The sequence below is a fragment of the Halichoeres trimaculatus genome, unplaced genomic scaffold (assembly GCF_033239565.1).
Source record: "Halichoeres trimaculatus isolate MK-OKI-2021-1 unplaced genomic scaffold, fHalTri1.1 fHalTri1_scaffold_18, whole genome shotgun sequence".
In the NCBI taxonomy this organism is placed as follows: Eukaryota; Metazoa; Chordata; class Actinopteri; order Labriformes; family Labridae; genus Halichoeres; species Halichoeres trimaculatus.
In genome coordinates this window covers 20,491,395-20,511,005 of record NW_027437196.1, presented here as the reverse complement: position 1 = coordinate 20,511,005, position 19,611 = coordinate 20,491,395, and the positions used below count along the sequence as shown (strand labels likewise).

At 44.5% G+C, this 19,611-nt stretch overlaps 1 protein-coding gene across 6 annotated transcripts in view; it reads left to right on the top strand.

Annotated features, from left to right (window-relative positions):
* Window positions 1-1,378: 1,378 nt before the first annotated feature.
* Window positions 1,379-19,611, top strand: part of ntng1a (netrin g1a) — a 140,666-nt gene continuing 122,433 nt past the window's right edge. For 2 of the 6 annotated variants that reach the window (XM_074693078.1, XM_074693079.1), the window contains exons 1-2: window positions 3,463-4,219; window positions 13,237-13,848. In XM_074693078.1, the coding sequence (XP_074549179.1) occupies window positions 13,600-13,848 (249 nt within the window). In that variant the 5' untranslated portion in view covers window positions 3,463-4,219; window positions 13,237-13,599. Of the gene's footprint in view, window positions 1,802-3,461; window positions 4,220-13,236; window positions 13,849-19,611 lie in introns of those variants that run through there. The other 4 variants (XM_074693076.1, XM_074693075.1, XM_074693081.1 and 1 more) reach the window with 4 other exon arrangements.

Below are 19,611 nucleotides of genomic sequence, written 5' to 3'. Positions count from 1 at the left end.
TCTGCAGACAGGGAGGTGCAGAGACAGCCTCACACGTCAATTTTCTAATAACTGTCGTGCATCATGATGAGAAGGAGAAGGGTGTCACTACATGAGGATGGAGGGTGGATTTTACGGGGGGGGGGGGGGGGGGGGGGGGGGGGGGGGTGTCATGATTACTGGAAGCAGTGATCTCAAAGACATCCTCCTTGCTGACCTGCCCCCACACACACACACACCACGAAAATAACAAGAAGTCAAAAAATTGTGACCACATTATTGTTTTATTCTTATAAAACTGGTGTGTGTGTGTGTGTGTGTGTGTGTGTGTGTGTGTGTGTGTGTGTGTGTGTGTGTTACATCTGATCACACTTTACCTTTTGTATCAATTTCTCAAACTCCAGCAAAGTTTGGCATCACACCACAATATTGTATTTCAGTTTAAGGCTCAAGATTTCCAATAAATACCACAGTCATTGTCACGTTTGGTGGATTTCATGTTAGTTTTGCATGAAGACAGGTGATAACTTCCCTCCTCTGTCTGTTTTCAAAGGGAAGCTGTCTTCAGAGACTTGAGCTGCAGCTGAAGAGCCCCTCAGCCTTTTTACCGTCCGCATTCACACAGTCACTGAACAAAACCTGAGAATGTTTTTAGGCCTTGAAGAGACGACATAAAGAGCTGCTCAGGCTGCTTCAGAGTCTTATTGTGAGGAAGCATAAAATACTGTGTCATTGTATTGAGTCTGTAAGTGGGATTAAATGTGCTCGGTGCTCACTCTGCGCTCTGTTGTCATTGAGAGAGGAAGAAGAGGAGGTTCATGTCAGAGAAGTTGGCCCCCGGCTCAGAGAAAAGGAGACAGAGAGAGGAACCGTCTCCCTAAACACACACACACATACACCGTCCTCCACCTTAGCATGGTGTCTCTTTCTCACACACACACACTCAGAGCCCAACCACCATCTTCTGTTTTTTATCTGCAGGCTTTGGATGTGTTTATTAATCAATATGACTCAACTCATCCTGGCATGTTTGAAACATTTCAGGCTTTCAGAACTCTTCATGCTGCTGCTTTGCTGCAGGCGGCTCAGATGTAACAGCTCATAAATGGGGACAAGTGAGCGTCAGATTTTCTATTTGGAAACAAGCACATTGAAAAAAAATTCTTGGCCTCCTCCATGCAAGCCTCTGTTGGATTCCTCAGTATAAATCTTCCATGAAAGCTTTTCCTTTCCTCCTGATTTTGAAGGCAGGGAACTTCTCTCCATGCCACAAATTAGACCAGATTTAAATAAAGCAGAGGAACTGCTCGTGTTGAAAAAAAAAAGAGCTTCACATGGTAAATTCTCCTCAACATGTGTGAAATAATCAAATTGCAGCAATTAAAGGCGATTGAGTTGGGCTTCGCCCTGAGCTGTGGCTCTCAGGCTTCAGCAGGGAAACAAAGTTGAGGTGAAAGTGAGCTGTCAGAGGCTGAGCGGCTCATTGTGTGTGAGAGCAGTGCGTCTGTTCGCTCTCTCCCTGTGGCTCTCTCAGGATCACACACCTGGAATCTGATGTGAAATCTTTACTTTAGTTAGATCTGTACATTTGGAGGATTCCCCTCTTGGCCCCTTGTCTGTGTCCTTCTCTTCGTGACGTCGCTGGTGCCGGGATCTCTCCTCAGCCCCGGTAGCGGTGGAGACGAACTGGTCGCTTCCACGGCGTGTCCCCGGTTCCTGCGCCGCGCGAAGATGTCCCGTTTCAAAGCGGATTTATTTGGCTGCAACAGGCGACATGACGGGCTGTCCCCGGACGAATGAGACACTGGAGACACACAGAGAGGTGAGGCGCCGCTGCTCATCATTTCCCCTAAATTCATTCATCTTTTCCAGCGAGAGCTCGGGCGCGTAAACTTTTAAAGCTTTACTCCGACGCGCACTGAGTGGGCGAAGATGTGCGTCGTGATCAGAAAAAAAAAAAAAACGAGAACAGATGCTGTTTTATCATTTAGTACCGCACCTGCTCCAAATGTGGAACTCAACTCACCGTCAGGAGACACGTTTGGTGCGATAACGAGATAGAGATCGAGTCGAGCCGCTTTGTTTCCGACACCAGCCTGCTTTGTTCTTACAGCACACCTGTATCAATAAATGAGGAGCTGGAGAGGATGCATGGACGCTCTGTGAGCGCACAGAACCAAAGATGTGGGGGCACTGCACTTAATCTTAGTCTGTGGGACTGAATTATTATGAAAACACAGATTAACATTCATCATCTGTAAAAAAAAAAAAAAAGGGAATGTCATCATCCTCCAGTTTCTTCTCTTCTGGATATGATAGTTTTGAAAATATTTTTTTTTAGAACTGAAACATTTTGTGAGGTAATGCTTTCTGTATTTCATCATTGCATGTCACGCAAACCTGCTAAAATCTGAGTGGTGTGTCTCTGTGTGTAATGGTGTATGAGTGTTGTGTGAGTGGTGTGTGTGTGCGCGGGGTGGGGTAAGGCATGGGGAGTGTCAGGGCCTGTAATTTTCGACACATTGAGCTGCGCAGAGACGAGCCTGTGCGCCAGGTGTCATGACCTGACTGCTGCTAACAGCCTCACTCTGAGTGTTAATCAATTAAAGAGGACGGTGACCCCTCCCACAACCTGCCAGGTAGCCTTACGAGAGCACAAACTGCCCAGGTTGGCGGTTTAACTATGAAGGAATAAAATGAAATTAGCCCGGATTAACCTGGGGAAACAAGAATTTATATCTGGGAGTCAGAATGTCAAGAAATAGTAACACGAAAAACGAACTCTCCGAATTTTACGCATTCATCAACTGATTATCTGAGATCAGAAAGACATTTATTTATTTATTTATTTATTTATTTATTTATTTATCTATTTATTTATTTATTCATTATCTTTTTTTTCTGACGTCTCCTTAACGTTACTCTGTTTGTATTTGGATGAATTGTTTTATATTTATTATTTATTTGGAGGTTCAGCTCCGCGACATAAAGCCTCAAAAATTCCTCCTTTATCTGCAAAGTTTAGATAAATCAATCCTGGAGCAATAAAGGCACCATTATGAGTTACTTCTAATTATTTAAGCGTTACATTTAATTCAAAAGACACACGCAGTTTTAAGCACCAAGGTAGCAAAATCGCTCAGTGACGGCATTTTTTTTTTTTTTTTTTTTTTTTTATCAAAGAAACAAAGATAAATACATTCTATACTTTAAATATCTATTGTTTTGGTGCTGGTTTTCTGCTCAGTACAGCTAAGCTGGACTCGGAGATTGTCCTCCCTCTGCTTTACTCGGATGCCCAGCTCCTCTGAGACTATTAAATCCCGCATTTATCAGATAATTTAACGCCTCCGGTGAACTCCGCAGAAAGAGGTTCAACTGGAGGCGATCCTCCCTCCTGAGCCTCCAACGGGTCCCGAAAGAGGAGTGCAGAGTGTGTGTGGATGTGTTTGTGTTTGTGAGGGTGGGGGTGTTGGATACGAGGTGGAGACTGGAGGCTGGAGGGGTGGGGAGAGAAACCATAGGTGTGCTGAGTGTGCGTCTCATCTAATCGAGCCTCGGAGCGCGTTATCGTTCCGTCATCTCAGGCTGGGCGCTCGGTGCGGAGCGGCGAGGTGCGAGGAAACGTCCAGCAGTGGAAGGTGAAGAAGCGGATTCTGAGCTTCCGAGTCTAATTTGGGGGGGATCTTGCTCCTGCTGAGTGTTTGAAAGCCATCAGAGCAGGAAGGAGAAGAGAGAGGGGAGAAATCCGCGCAGAGATCCGCGTGCGGGAGTCTTTGGAAATGAAGGAATCGTGAAGAGGAGGCACGCGCGTCTGCAGGTTAAAGTTTGTTTTGCAGCTCTGGGTTTTTAATTCCGCGGACATCACGCGCCTCAGGGTGACGCCGTGATGGAATGACACTTGGAAAGAGGATGATGGACACTTTGGCATCAGAGCTCGTGCACGCAGACCCCCCCCACACACCCCACGAGGCGCGGTGCTGACCGAGCCCCCTGGACGCTCATCACTCATTTGTTTTGAAGTGGCAGGAAAATCCTCCTCTGATCGCTTTTTTTTAACAAACAGTAGAGAGATGGTGCGCGCAGTGATTCCACAGAGACTGACGTGCGCACTCATCACATTCCCGCTAAGCAGCGCGTCTTAAAGAGCTTCTTTCTTCATTCATGTTCACTCTGAGCTCTGAACTTGTTGAGCAGCGTTAGAGAGCAGGGGGACGTCCAGGAGGTGCGTTCAGGACATGTAAGTTTTGTCTTTTGCTTGTAAAGTTTCTCTGAGTGTTGGAGCGTTGGAGCGGCTGGTGTGTGTTGGATGTGTTTGGCTGTGGCCTGACTGTGTGTGATCTCCTGATCAGACATGAGGGTGGTAGAGTTACAGGTCTGTTATAAACTCCAGAAAAACTCTTGAACCTACCTCTGGAGCAGTGCTGCTCATATTTTTACATTTGGCGACCTTGAATGCTCAAAACTTCACATCATTTCTGCAGGTCATCTTCAGAGGCGCCCCCTGGTGGAGCTTATTACCTCATCGTTGCCTGTTTATCACAACGCATAATTACATTAGTGTCCCACTGCTACCCGTGACGCGTCACAGCTGAGCTGTGTGGTACAGCTGGATTAGTTTAGTTTCTGTATTAGCTAAAATGTTTTCATCCTCCTTCCATGTGAGTTGCTGTTTTCACACAACAGTCTACGGCTTTGCGTGCAGAGTTTCATAATTTATGGTATATGAAATCTGAGGATGCAAATGGTTTTACCTTGGCCTTGCTTTGGATTGCAGTGAACAGTAATCCCTATAAGGATGATCTTATAATTGTTATCATTAAACCTGATGGCTGCAGATTGCAGGGTTCAGAATCAGCCTGAGTGCAGGACAATAATGTGTGTTTAAAACTGGATTACAGTCTTTAATCTGCAGGACTCATTGGTTATTGATCTTATTAGATTTTCCCTCCCTGTGGTAATTTTATGAGCTTAATGTGACTGTGAAATGCAGGCTGCTTATTATGAGTGATCTCCTGTGAGCAGCTGTCTCTTTAAACCCTGCAGCTCTACCTGTGCGAGCTCATTCCTCAGAGCGAAAGTGGACGCTTCGAGCCGACATGTCACTGTGGCTGCAGAATAATGTGCCAGCAGCCTTTTAGGAAAAGTGTCTTTAATAATGCATAAGGTGTTCCTGTGTCGCAAAGAGAAGCATGCTTGGTGGCTGAGGGGAGGCGGTGGGAGGAGGGGGAGGCGTGATCTTGTCTCACTGTCTCATTGGGTGCTCCCTGCACTGATGTGGCGCTGAAGTAACTGACGCCCGAGGGTGTTGAGCTCGACTCGGGGCAGCTCTGCCACAGTCACCCTGTCAGAAGTGCTGCTCTGCACACGCTCAGTGCATGTGGCAGCTCCAGCAGCTCCAGGGAGGGGGGGGTGAGTGGGTGAGGGAGGGGGAGGCAGAGGGAGTGATGGAGGGTTGTGGCCGATGCAGCTGGTGGAGGCGAGTGAAGCACATCTTCAGCAGTCGGACTCATGGCCTTCAGAGGCCTGACCTGTCGGCTGCAGACACGTCGAGCTAGAGGAAACAGAAGAGCTTTATGAATCCAGCTCTGACATCCTGGAGCAGACGACGGCCACAAAATACACAACAACCTCTGACACAGCTTCAATTAGCAACTGCAGCCAATCTGTATCCGCGCCCACTTCTGCTTGCAAATTGTTAGAGCTGCTGGAGAAGGAAGTGGGCGACTGCTGTGACACAGGAAACACATTTAGTGAGATACGAGAAAGATGTGACAGTGATCTGGTTCTCCTCAAACATCAGGAGACTGTTGGAAAATTATGACGACACAGCAGACGTGCAGCTCGGCCAGCAGCCCCCAGATTTACAGTTTCCACTGAGGAGCATCTCAGACTCACAGACTTTTCACCTGAGGTCGTTTTATCTGGTGTTTAATGAGCTGGTCGACTTGTTTCAGAGAGGTGTATTCCTCCATGGATAAAAATTTATTGAGGAAACATCACTGAAGGAACCTGGAGCTAAAACAATTCACCAGCAGCAGCTCAGCTCGCAGCCTCTCTTCTTAAATGTGCTCAGAGAGTATCAGAGATAAGTGAAAGTATAGTATTGAAAGTATTAGTATTTGCTTTCATTTTAAAAAGGATCAAGTTTTAGAAGTGCTTAAAAAATGAGTGAATTTAAAGTAGAACTAACGCTTCATCTGGTTTTCCTCTGGTCCTCGAATGCAGCTGCTTTGGCTTGTTGTCGTATTAAACTGATTAAAAAAATATTTTATCACAAACTTGGCCTCATGTTCCAGCTCTAAACTGTCCCTTTTTCAAAGTGAGTCTCCTTAATCTTTACTTTTCATTTTACACTTTCTTCCAGGGCAGAAAAAAGCCTCTTAAACATGAAAAACTCTGAATTAATAAAATTCTTGCAGGGTGAGACACTTGTTATGGCTTTAATTTATATTTCATGCAGGTTTCACAGACGGCTAATAATTTATCAAATCAGAGGTGGAAAACAAGCCTCAGTGTGAGCTCAGAAACAGCCTCAGCTCTGAGTCCCACCCCCCACGCCGGCGCTTAGCTGGCTGTCAGCCTCCACCCCTTCATACCTGTCGTCATTACTAAAAGATCACAGCCTGCCGTCAAGGCGGCGACGTTTAAAGAAGCAGAGAGGAACTGGAAGTGACGAGCTGACTGGGAGGCGAGCCCCGGGGAAGAGTCGTTCGTGTGTGCTCACTGCTCCATGCTCACGCTGGCTGTCATGTTTGCAGGCCGCGCTCTGCTCTCCGTATGTTTATTCATGAGGACAGACGCCCTATCGGCAGGTTGTTAACAGGACAGATTAGGGATTCTGGAGCGGCAGGTGCAGGAATTTGGTGAGCTGAGCACAGAGAGCAGGCAGGAGGCTGTTTTTACTGAAGTCGGGCCAGCTTCTATCTTTATCTATCTTTCATCTGTTTCTGTCTGTCTGTCCGACTCTCATGCACTCAGTGAGGTGCTGGTGGGGAATATGAAACAGGTAGAGTGAGAAAAGATGAAAGTAGGCAGAGACAGGACAGAAGCGGGGTCAGAAATTGCCCTTTAAACTGAATAAAATGCGTGAAATTAAAAATGAAAAGGGGGGAAATAGGCAGGACATCAGAGGTAACCTTGTAATAATTCTTCTTTCCTCTCAGCTGAGCAAAGCGTTTACTGCTAAAGAGGACGCTCTTTACATTTAGGGACAATTTGTCAAACTGTTAAACAGGCGGGCAGGTGTGTGAGTGCTGCCCCCTGTAGGAGGCCTCAGGAGATTTGAAGGAGGTTATAACGAGATGTTTTTTTACAGAGCATCCTGTGTGAGGAGGAAATGTGATCTTCTTGATCAAAGAATGTCAGGAAATGGAGTCAGGAGCAGCTGATAGAAGGAAACTCAGACTCACTCTTAGACTTCAAAAAAGGGAAAAAGAGGATTAATATGTTGAAATGAAAGGTTTTTGGTTTCTTTCTTTGAGTTCAAAGTTGGAAACATGCAGAGGATAAACCAGCAGAAGCTTCAGGGTTACATGGAGTAAATGAAGCTGTGCAGAGAAGAGGAACCTCCTCCTGTATTTCTGCACATTTGATGATTTGCATGATTTAAAGGAGTCTCCCTGCAGTAGTAGAGGCGTCTCTGAGAACATGCGTGTAACTTCACCCCTTGTGATTTGAAGAAACACTCAGTGATGCTTGAGCGGCCCTCGGGATGAAATGTAAGCAGACACGGAGGGGGCGGGATCTGTGTTGAGTGGACACTGCATGGGCGTTTTCACAGGGGGTGTTTGGGTGGGTGCGACGGACTCAGCAGTCAAATGAACCCTCTCAGGGTCGCCCACTTCTGCTGAAAGATTCATGTGCTTGAATTAAAGATGGAGTCTGCAGTTTGCAGCTCCAGCAGGTTTGTCGGGGCACACCTCACTCGCAGGTCTGCTGCACGTGGATTAAAACAGGCGCGCGCACGGCGAACGCATGTGTTGAATGTGACCTCGTGCTGCAAGGAGCTTTTCCAAGATTTATTATTCCTTCACTGGCATTTGCTCTTTTCGTACACAAAAACATGCAAACATGCACATTTTCTGCATGAAAAATCTGTATCGTGGGGACATTTTGATGCATTTATCAAAATGTTGTAGTCCAGAGAAGTCAGGTTGCTTAGACTGCACACTTTAAGCTAAGGAGATGACCAAGAGTTATTCAATGTGGTTTACAGAATGACATAGTAGCATCACACAGTAGGTCTTTAGTGTTAGAGCTCTGTGGGGAGGATCTGAGCAGCAGCAGCAGGATGTCCAGACTCTGGTTGTGGTGGCCGGGATGAGTTGCTGGGACCAGATGTTAGATGGAGACTGATGATTCTGCAAAGAGTGATGGAGATGGATGATGAAGGAAGGGACGTGTATCGGATGAAACAGCTGATCAACCAAAGACAGTTCCAGCAGGAAAAAGTCAGTCATGAGAAGGGAAAACACAAGGATTAAGCTTCAAGACAAAGAGATAACATGTGAAGCCCATTTTATGCTACTAGGACTAACTTTTGCTGCTAAACTTTCCTGAGTTCATGTTCAAAACAAACAGAATTTGAAATGTTTTAAAGAACTTGAAACCACTCTACCCTCTGTTCTACCGTATAACTATTACTGTGACCTTTCACTGACTTGGGCCCGGTTTCACAGACAAGACTTAAGCCCAGTCCAAGACTAAAATGCAGTTTGAGCTGGCTTAACTTTAAAGCACTTGCACAGATTAATCTTAAAATAGTCATAGATTTTGTCTGTTGGATTAGAGCAACTCCAGGACTAAATTGAAGTTTATATTAGTCCTGCAAAGAGGCAGGTTTAACTTCAGCTTAAGACCTTTAGTTCCCTTATATTTTGTGAAAGGGAGCACACAAATGGTTTGGGAGCATGGAGTACTTGGAATACCTGAATGAAGATCAATATCCGCTGCAGAGGCCAGCCAGACAGACACTTGTGGATCGGAGTAATCCATTGAATCAGTTTGATGAAATGACTTTCTAAGACTGCTTTCATATGTACAAAGAAGACATATTGGAGATAATCACTTTGCTTGAGCCTAGACTTTCCTCCATGTCTCAAAGAGGAAGGCCTGTACCCAGTTTTCCCCAAGTTCTGATCACTTTGAGGTTCTTGGCATCCCAAGCCCTCCTCTTCTTGTGTTCAATGGCAGCAGTATGGCCTTTACTTTCAATGACAGAATGATTTCCCACAATTTGTTCAAGTAGAGAACTCAACTCAGTTCTTTAAACACATTCTTCTGGCTTCACTCATGTTTGGTGTCAAAATTCCCTTCAGCAAAGCTGACCTCAATTCCATTCCAAGGTTTTATAATCACTGTTAGGCTGATGGGTTGTGCTCCCACTTAGTCCAATGAGAAGTGATGCAGGTGTTGTAACTTAAGCCTACTCCAGGACTGCATAGTCTGAGACTAACTAAAACAAATGTAAGCTACGCTCATGCAAGCTACTTAAATGATCCAGCTTTACTAGTCTGACTTAGGCCTACTTCTGGCTTAATATAAGCCTTGTCTGTGAAACCAGGCCTTTATGTTTCTTTCCAGGGTTTTCTAGTACCTTTGTTTCTTTTATCACAAACTAAGCAGCCAACATAGTCCAATATGGGAACTCAAACAAGCCATCTTTGACTTCAAACTTCCAGCAGTATTACTTGGAAAAAGTCATGTAAATGAAGGTTGGGGCGTGAAAAAATAAAAACAAGAAGGTTTGAGGAAACTTTATTTGTACCGGTTGGTAGAATTGGTTTAAAGTGAACGAGTCAATCCTCAGGAAAGAATGTTAGAAAGAAACACACTTGCACACTTGCAATAAAGCAAAAAGTGAACCAAGAAAACTTAAAGCCAGCCATCCCAGATCAGTTCTAGAGAGGAAACCACATTATGGACTGGGAAAAAAATGAAGCCGTGTATTCTGAGAGCCACAGATATTAGCACTGGAAAGGGAAGGCTGTGGAGATCAGGAAGCTGGCCCAGAGGACAGTAAACTGGGATCAGGGGTCTACATACTGTCACACACCTGGGGTACTGTCCCAGGGTTGTTTGGAAACATGTCAAGGTAAAGAAGAAATCACATTTGTGTCGTTAAAAAAACTGTCTCACTAGAACACATAGATTTATTGTTTTAAACTTGAGTTTGTCAGAGGAATGGAGGAAGACTATGTAATTAACAGAATGTTCATTATGTTGCTGAATTCTTAAATCCAGTCATATATTCATTTCCAAAAAAACTTCTAAAATCCTTTTCTTTGCTGTTACACCCTAAAATTCTCTCATAACCTAACAGTATAAAAAATTTTTATGTCGCTGTTTTCATTAAGTGACATTTCCACACATCAAAAGGGATTCAAAGTTAACCCATGCAGGTAAAGTTGTTGCTAAAAGGCACATGGTTTGTTGAAAACAGGATCATCCATGTCACGTTTCAGGTGTTCCCACGCACAGAAATATAAAAAACACTTTGTCTTCAACACATGACGCAAGAAGTTGTTTCCCAGCACCCCCGCTGTTCCTGTAAGTGTGATTTTACTGCGTGCCGACTCTGCAGTAAATATTTCTGTACCTGGAAGACTTCCTGAGAGCTCTCCTCCTCTGTGTCCTCAGACCGTGATCGATGGTCGGAGGAAGTGCCCTGCCCTAAAATAAACTCGTTTTATTCTCACTTAAAATGCACATCCACACTTCTTCCATCTGCTCACCTCTCCTCCCCTCGGGGGTGACGGGGGGGTTATAAATGGGGGAGTAATGAGGGGAAGGGGTGCTGTGTCCGGGCTGGTGGAGTCATAATGACCCCCCTGTCTCTGATCTCTGTGGCTTGTTATGAAGCCTCTCTGGTGCTTGTTGTCTCATTACCTGCGGCTCACACTTCTCTTTATCCAGAGGTTGCACGTGCCGCTCACACACACCTGCACTCACACACACATGCACACACACTCTTCTCTTTAGTGTTGTCCTTAACACGGTAATATTATGTCTCTTAATGGGAACAGGGAGGCTGGAGTCAGGAGTTCTCTGGATAATTGGCTGCTTCTTCACCTGCTGACATCTCTCCCGCTGACATTCGTACATTTTACATTTAAGGTGCTTCATTTCTCGCCGCCTCTAACCTGCTCTAACGCACAGATCTCCTTCTTGGACTGATTTTACAGCCTCCCTCTCCAAAGGCCCATTTGAGATCCAGTCCCTGTCCTTCTCTGCGGTGTATTTTGCCTTAAAACTGTCACAGATCTCTCTTGGTTTGTGTTTGGATTTTAGCTTGCTCTGAGCTTATTTTATTTGCATTTATCAAACAAATCTATGAAATATGTGCTTAATGTTGAAACATATAATATTAGAATTTTTGTAAACAACCAACACATAACTTGCAGGCTCCTTCACTGAGCTGATCACTGATCCGACGGTTTATTTATCCCTCACACTGACTCTGCTGACCAATTAGAAAACTCTGAGTCTTCCTCATCTGACCTTCGACCTTCATCTCCGTCTGCAGTCAGGCAGCTGTTCAGAGGTGAGAAACCCTCACATACCTGCAGATGAGACCAGCTGGCTTCAGGTGCAGCAGGGTAATGATTTCTGGAACACATAAGAAAGGTTTTTATGGACGACAGACTCTTTAAACACACAGACTTAATGCACTGAGCGGTGGAGTAAATAAAAAAGCAGGGCACATGGTTAAATGTTTTATAGCTGGCTGAAGCTCCTGTTTAAAAAAAGATGGCTTAATACAAAAACACAGAGAAAGGGAAAACAGTCCACGGCCCACAGAATGTGACAGATATAAATGGAGGCTGTGCAGCCTGGAGTAAATCACTGTATGTGATTCAGTGCAGAGACTCCTGCTTCAGACAGCTTCACTGTTTAAGAGGAAAATCTGAGAGCAGCACAATAGTCTGAGATATTTACGTCTGCATTCGACTGTTTTTATCTTCATTTGCAAACTGGGAGCCTGTCGAGGAGAAGAGTTCAGTTCACCCCGTTAAAGTTAGAGCCCTGTGATTGTGTTTTTACTCCTCTAAGACTCAGTAAGACACGCTTTAATTGTAATTTTCATAGAAAGGATGGATTAGATTAGTATTGTTTGATGTGTTGCTCATAGTGGTGAAACCACACGCTCAGCAGTAAGCCAGCACACGCTCTGTGAAGCTCTCTGTCAGCTCATTGATTCTGCTCAACCCCCTCAGCTCCCATCATCAGTTTTTCCAGCAAAAACAGAAGAAACATTCTGCAATGAAGTCCAAAACCTCTTAAATAAACTCAGGCAGAGTCCAGCTGCTTGTAACAGTGGAGTGTTAAGCAGCTCAGCAGCCACATGACACTGTCTCAGAGTGAGTTTAACTTTACAAACCAGGAGCAGAAAAACACAACTTCAAATCAGAAAATGAGGTACACCAGGATCAGAAAGTTTCGAGGCTTGGAACGGTGTCTGGACCAGAATGCGTTTAATTCAGGGCTTGAAGCTATTGCTTTATTTCATAGTGTAAAATGCTCATTTCAGTGAGAGTAGTTCAGTTGATAGGCCTCTTTGAGGTATGAAACCAGAGAGATTTTTTTTCTCCTTGTATTTGTGGTTAATAAAAAGTTTTGCGTCACTGACTCGACTGTTTTGGAACAGAAAGAGTGGATTAGAGGAGAAAGAGGATGACGCAGATCCACTCATTCATACCGAAGAAGTGATGAGAATATCTAGACTACATAAAAACACGAAGCTGACTGAAGTTATCAGATCATTAACTGGAGCATCTCACTGTTTATTTATTTAACTATTTATTATTAAGACAGTAAAATCAGATCAAGGGAAGTGAAAATGGAAGTTTCTCTAGGTGACAAGCAGCCATGTCTGCATACAATGAAATGCTTTGTCATCCTTAGCATTTTCTCTTTCTTTCTCTTCTGAGATCATGCAGTGAGTAAGGTGAGGAGGGTGAGGAGGATGAGGCCGTGTGGGGGTAGAGGGATGGAGGAGACTGTAACTGTAGTTCTGCTCCTGCTGAGTGAGATGAGGGTTTGGTGTGAAAGCAGCAGGATCCAATTCACCCCGATGGCCCCACTTACTGATTTTCTGTGTTTTGATGGACAACAAACACCAACATGGCACCTCCCACATCCACACCTAACACATTTCACCCGAGCCGACCCCAGCTAATGTCCTCTCACTGTCAGACTGTGATCCCAGAAGAGACCGTCTGTAAACTCACCTGCTCTTCTTCTGTTTCTCTGCAGAGCCGCTTCGCCAGCCAGGACCATGATTGACAGCACGGCAAGCTGAGGAGACCTGCCACTCATCTTTCTATCAGCGTGTCAGAGGGCTATCTCCTTCTCCCCCTCCTCCTCCTCTTCCTCCTCCTCCTCCCTCACTCCTCTCTTATCTTCTCAATGGGCTGGTGACCTCGCAGACACTCCAAAAACCTGAAACAGACAGTAAACAAGTTTTAAACGGACTCGGCTCCACCTGAGGGGAGTGTGGCATGCCTCCTCCCTCCAGCTGAGTGAGCTGCTGTAAGAGGAAGAAGAAGAAGAAGAAAAAGAGGGATCTGTGTTTGTACCCTGTCAAGAGGAGGAACTACTCCCCTAGAAGGACCAGTCATGCGTTTCCAGTTGGCGTTGACGTTGCAGGCACTGTGGACTGGCGTTTGCCAGGCAGCCATGCAGCACTACCCTGCAGCGTGGGGTCACTACGACGTGTGTAAGTCCCAGGTGTACTCTGACGAAGGCCTGACCTGGGACTACATGGCCTGCCAGCCTGAGGCAGCAGACATGACCCAGTTCCTGAAGGTCACTCTGGATCCGCCTAACATCACCTGTGGAGACCCTCCGGAGACGTACTGTGCTCTGGTGAGTAGACCACAATCTTTTTCTGAGAAGTTTTACACTCAAAAATGTGTTTCCACTGTGGGAACGTCTCCTAACTGCTGTGGGATGTCAGCTCCTGAATAATTTAAGGGATGCTGTTGAGCTCCTTTCCTCATTCCTACCCAAACCCATGTGAGGGTTATATCTTAACATGCAGGGTCGGTAACAGTGAAGATGATATGACAAACCTGTTAAAAAAATCTAACACCTGCAACTCCAGTTTTCTGGGAAACCTTTGGTGGTACTTTGTTTTTTTCTACTGCAGGAATCAAGATCTGGATTAAGTTCTTGGTGGTTTATTCGACTGTTCCTGGTCCTGCTGCTGGGTTAGGTCTCTCCATAGGCACAATTACATTGGGGTTTTTAACCAAATCTTTATGAATCTTGGAAGCCTGACAACAATGAGCCAGAGTTGCCCCCCTAAAAAAACATCTAGAACTAAAAGTTCCTGGATACTGTTGCTGGGATGCAACCCAAGTACCATCCTCGGGACAAGTATTTTCTAAGATTACCTGAGTTTTGATTCTGGTAGTTCTGCACATTTGCAAGAGGTGCATTACTGTAGCTTTTCAGTCAAGTTTCTGTGACTAAAAGTTCTGGGTACTTTTACTGGACAGGAGTTCTTGGTTGAGGAGGTATTTATGCAGAGACTGTATACATATGCCTTTTAGGAGCAAACATTTCCAATCACTCAACTGTCAGAGACACAGAGATTCCCATTTTGCCTCACTTAAGTCTGACTTGTCATATCTTTATGGTCTGTGAATGAAAACTTGGACACGTTTGGGTTAGAGGAACCTTAAAGTTCCCTAAGAGAAGAAGCTCCACAGGTCTTGGTTAACAGAGCTCAAGTAGGAAAGAGCTTTCCAAATGAGCAGGGGTTAAAGGGCAGATACAGAGCTGAACATTTATGATTGGTCAAATTTGAGAAACACTTGGAAGACAAGACTGTCTGGATATGTTAGTGCCCTGTTTAGCTAAACATTCAGACGCTTTGATTCTCAGTGAGATGGAGTTTGATTATATATATATATATTATATTGATTATAAGAAGTTCCTTGAACACTAAGTCTTCATACTTTTCCTGAAAGCACATCTTAAAGGTTCCTGCTAAAATACTAGTTCTTTCTTATAGGACAGGGACTCTGTGGGATGCTTCTGATTGGTTATTACCTCCAACATTTAGCTGACTGCTGTAGCAGCAGGTATCTTAAAATGTTGTCATACCATGTTCAAATATTAACAAAGCTCTTAGAAGGTAGTGACTGTCAGCTCCATGATTGTGCTGAAATATTCAACAAAGCAGAGTGCATCAGAGGAAGAAAGGGTCTGAATGTTTGGATTCAGATGATGTTTTAATCTGAAGTTACGAAGCGTTCATGAATCGATGACAGGCTGTAACCTCTGTAAGCTTGTGTCAAACTGGAGTGGCTCTTCACTGGCGTGCAGAAGTATTTTCTGAACCTTCATGGTCATAGAGGAACCTTTCACTCCCTTAAAAGGATGCTCCTTGAACTAACCGTCCCTCGGGTATTTTTGATGGAAACACTGCTTTAGTGGAACCACAGCAGCTTTCTTATCTCTCTCTCTGTATCATGTATCTCCTAACCCACCAACCGTGACTCTCTGAAAGCCCGTGTGACTCAGATTCGTTGCCGTGGCTGAGGAAGTGGCAGTTTGAGCCCATTGACGTCACGTATTCTGTTTGGAGAGCTGCTTCCCGGCAAACTCTGTCTGATGTGCTGTTGTCGCTGCCTGCTCAGACTCAGACTCAGAACAATGTGGCCTCACACACACACAAACACACACACACACACACACACACACACACACACACACATGCGCACGCATCAGAGACCCATTAAAATACAGTCCCCTCAGTTGCTGTGATTTCAAAGTCAGTCATCGTCCCAGGTCTGTTTTTCTGTGGCATCAATAAGTGAGTGGCCTAAATATTCAAAGTATCTGAGGGTGAAAAAAGTGAACAGGTGAGCTAAAAATACGACAGCATGTGTGAGAAGAGACGTGGAGCTCTATTTAAAGCGTTCGTTTATGTTTTCTCATGGAAAGAAACACCATGCTCATACGGCGCTGCAGCCTGGCGTGAAAACACTCGGCGTCAGCAGCCATTAACAGCCATTTTTCACCCTCACTATCTGTGTTTTAGGAACCCATGATACACACTGCCTCTGAGACTTTACATCTCAGCACATTTCTCTCCCTGTGAGAAATTAATCTGAGTCTGAATGTGTGAGATTTTCTGGTTATCAACTTTTTGATAAAGACGCGCTCTGTGGGAGTCTCTTTTTTTTTTCGGGCCGTGCTGCAGATCTTTGGATCTATAGATGGAAACTTCAGTTTGTCGTTTGGTTTGTTTTCAACACACCACATGGGTCTGGATTAAAATATATACTTGTCTAATTTCCAGGAAATGTTTTAGACATTCAGTGTCCTCTGAGCATGAATCTCTTCGTACTTCAGATCAACTTTTCCTCCTGCACCATCTCGAGGGTTATCATTTCTTTTTCTTTTTTTAAACAAAAAACTCAACTAGTATTAATCCGGCCCACAGGATGAATAAAAACTAAATATAATAATAACAATGGTGATTAGTCAATTTTCCAGCAAGAATATTGCATCCACTTTTTTATGTTATGACCAAATAATAGCAAATCTAATAAGACCCCATCATCCTCAGTTTGTTTTCTGCTGGTTGATGAATGTCTTTGTTTATTTTTCTTCACACAGCTGAGAGAAAGAAAATCAATTAACCTTTTTAAAAAGACAAATATTTCAATAGTTAGTGACTTCACGTATGACACTTCTGGCTTTGAGGGATAAAATTTAAGAGTAAACTGTGTTTTTCTGTTTGAAAAGGTTTCACGTTGAAACAACAGCACAGCTTGTAAACGACTTAAAAGTGATGATTTGTAGGATGAGAGGGAGTTCATACTCAAACAGCTGAATAAAGAGCTCTGATTGGTTGATTGCTCTGCCCTTTGAAGTTCATGTGGCGCTGTTGATTCAGTAAATTACATCGCAATCATGAAAATCACATATTCCTGCTGGAGCTGAAAATGAAATGAGCCGAAGCTGCGTATCAGGTCAAGTATTTAATAAGCAAAGCGGCCTGCTCCTTATTCCTGCTGCTCTCCGCTTTGAAGCTCACAGCCGGTCGCCTCAGATTAACGCTAAATGATGGATTCATTTTGGGCCGTCGCATGTTACAAGTCATCAAAGATTCTGTGTGAAGAAATGCTTCAGGAGCTCTTTAGATAAATAGAGAGATGTTGAAGAAAAGTAGTAACTCTGGTAGTATAAATAGACGGTCGCCATCAGCAGAGAGTCAGCTGAGAGGAGACACAGAGGAGGAACAAAGAGGGATTAACAAAACACAGATGACAAAGACAGTCAGCGAGTGATCAAGAGAGCGAACATGAGGGAGACGGAGACTCGGAGGACTCGGTGGCTGACTGAAGAACTAATATCTGCTGCGTGGGGAGGGATGGAGGCTCTGAAATGTGAATAATTCAACATGTTTTGTAGCTAATGTGTTTTATTCATAGGACGCATTATTCAGCCCGCCATCTCCTAGGCACTTTTCAGAAATGCTGACTCCTGTCATACACCAAGGTTGGTTGAAGGAAAAGAGGAGGACGCCATTTCTGGGAGGTCACCATCAGAGTGGGGTCAGCGTGTGCCCTCCCTCCGGGCTGCTCTATGACCTCAGATTGATCCACTCTTGAACCTGAAGGGTGTCTGTATGGTGTGGTGTGGATGAGTCTGCTGAGCGCTGATCTTGCGTGTCTGATGCTTCAGCTGAGTTACTTATTATCGTTATATTTATATCCTTATATTTAACAGTCGGATGATCTTTCATTGAATTAGCGCTCTCACTGCTCTGTCACCCTTCACATCTCTGCTGTTCAACATTTCCTCTGTGCCGCTCTGCACTCATCACACATCATTGAAATATGACCCCTGCTGCTCACCATACAGCCCAATTCTCAGCAATCGGTTTATGTTTACCCCAGGCTGCCTGCAAATCAACAGCGGAACAATTATCATTGATATTTCAGATACTCCAGCTGCCAATAAGCCGCCGCTCTGCCAATAGTGGTTAGTATCGTGAGTCAGATCGTTGCAGATTCAAGCAATTATCATTAGGCTGCGTTATCGGAGAATTTCATCTCTCTGGTAATTGATTTTGCTCTGGTGGCGGCGGGTGTGTTTCCAGGGCTGCTTCCTGCAGAGCTGAAGGTAACAGACACCAGAGAGCCGCTGCAGCTTCAGGGTGTGGTGGTGATAATGTGAGGGTGATAATCTCAGGTTGCTGCTGTCACCCTGCACACACACACACACACACACACACACACACACACACACACACACACACACACACACACACACACACACACACACACACACACACACACACACACACACACACACTGCTCTCTCAGGAAAGGCTCTTTATTCTCCTTCTGGCTCTGCTGACCTTTTCAAGAGCAATAAGCTGCATTCAGTGAACTCTGCACACAAACCTGCCATCACATAAGATCCCCTGTCCCCTCCAGTTAGACTCAGCGGCCTCTGAAGCTGTGACAGATCGCAAAGACTCGACCGGTTGATGATTGAGCTGCAGGATCCAGAGAGCAGCTGTCACATGTCTTGTTCCTGCCTAAACCTATGCAAGTCAGTACTGGCTGCAGGTCCAGAAAAGTCTTTGTGTCATTTAAAGTGTCTTTATATGTAAAGATGCTATGAGGAGGATCTGTTTTTCAATTGCACTCTCACGCCACCTTCTGGCCTGAAGTCTCATGCACACTGTTACAAATTACTTTTAGCGAGATGTGTTTGTTTTGGAATTAAGTGGACATCAAGCAGACGTTGAAGTAACCAGCTATATGTAGCGCTATCGGCAGCCCGGTGCTCCACTTTATCTGTAGGCTAACGTGACAACAAGTAAACACTGTCAGTTTTTAAGTAGTTTAGTAGCTATCTATATTAAGTGCAGCTGGCAATCTGGTGTCTAAGACAATGTGTAACATTAGTGAATCCTGGTTAGCTGTGTCCAACCAGTCGTCTACCAAGCAGAGCTAACGTAACCTCACTCTTCATTTTACTGATAGACTTTTAAGTTTGAACAGACCACTGCAGAATAACTGCTGCATGTGAGTTGGAATGGACATTATCACAAACAGCTTAGCCCCTGTTTTAGCCTTTAGCTCAAGCTGTATCACTCACCTGTTTAGCTTACTTCTGCTCTTCTGTGTCCTGTGCCCACCATCACTACAAAATTAATCACAGAAATTGTTTTCAGCAAAGAAAAACACAGCTCTATCTTCTCATGTCTAAACTTTGTCAGCCGGTAAAATGTGCCATTAATGAATCTGGTCCTGCTCACAATGATTGAAAAGCTAAGAAGTAGCATTTTGAAATAACCTGTAACCTGTATTGTTGGTGCTGACTCATTTTAAATTGTGAATTATGATCAGGCGTAATTCTTGAAGGGAGACTTTTGCAAGATCGATTAAATGTGTCTGAACTGATAACCACCATCACAACTATCAGTGATTAACTCGGCCTGTGTCATGGTCATTTTGTTTTGGTCCATCACCATATCTCGGCACCTTCAATACCTGCTTTTACTCATGAATAGACTCAGTCTTGAGGGGGACACTTTACAGAGAAGTGGAGCTACCCACTGCTCGGAACGAATACTGCTGCTCAAAAGTCTAATCA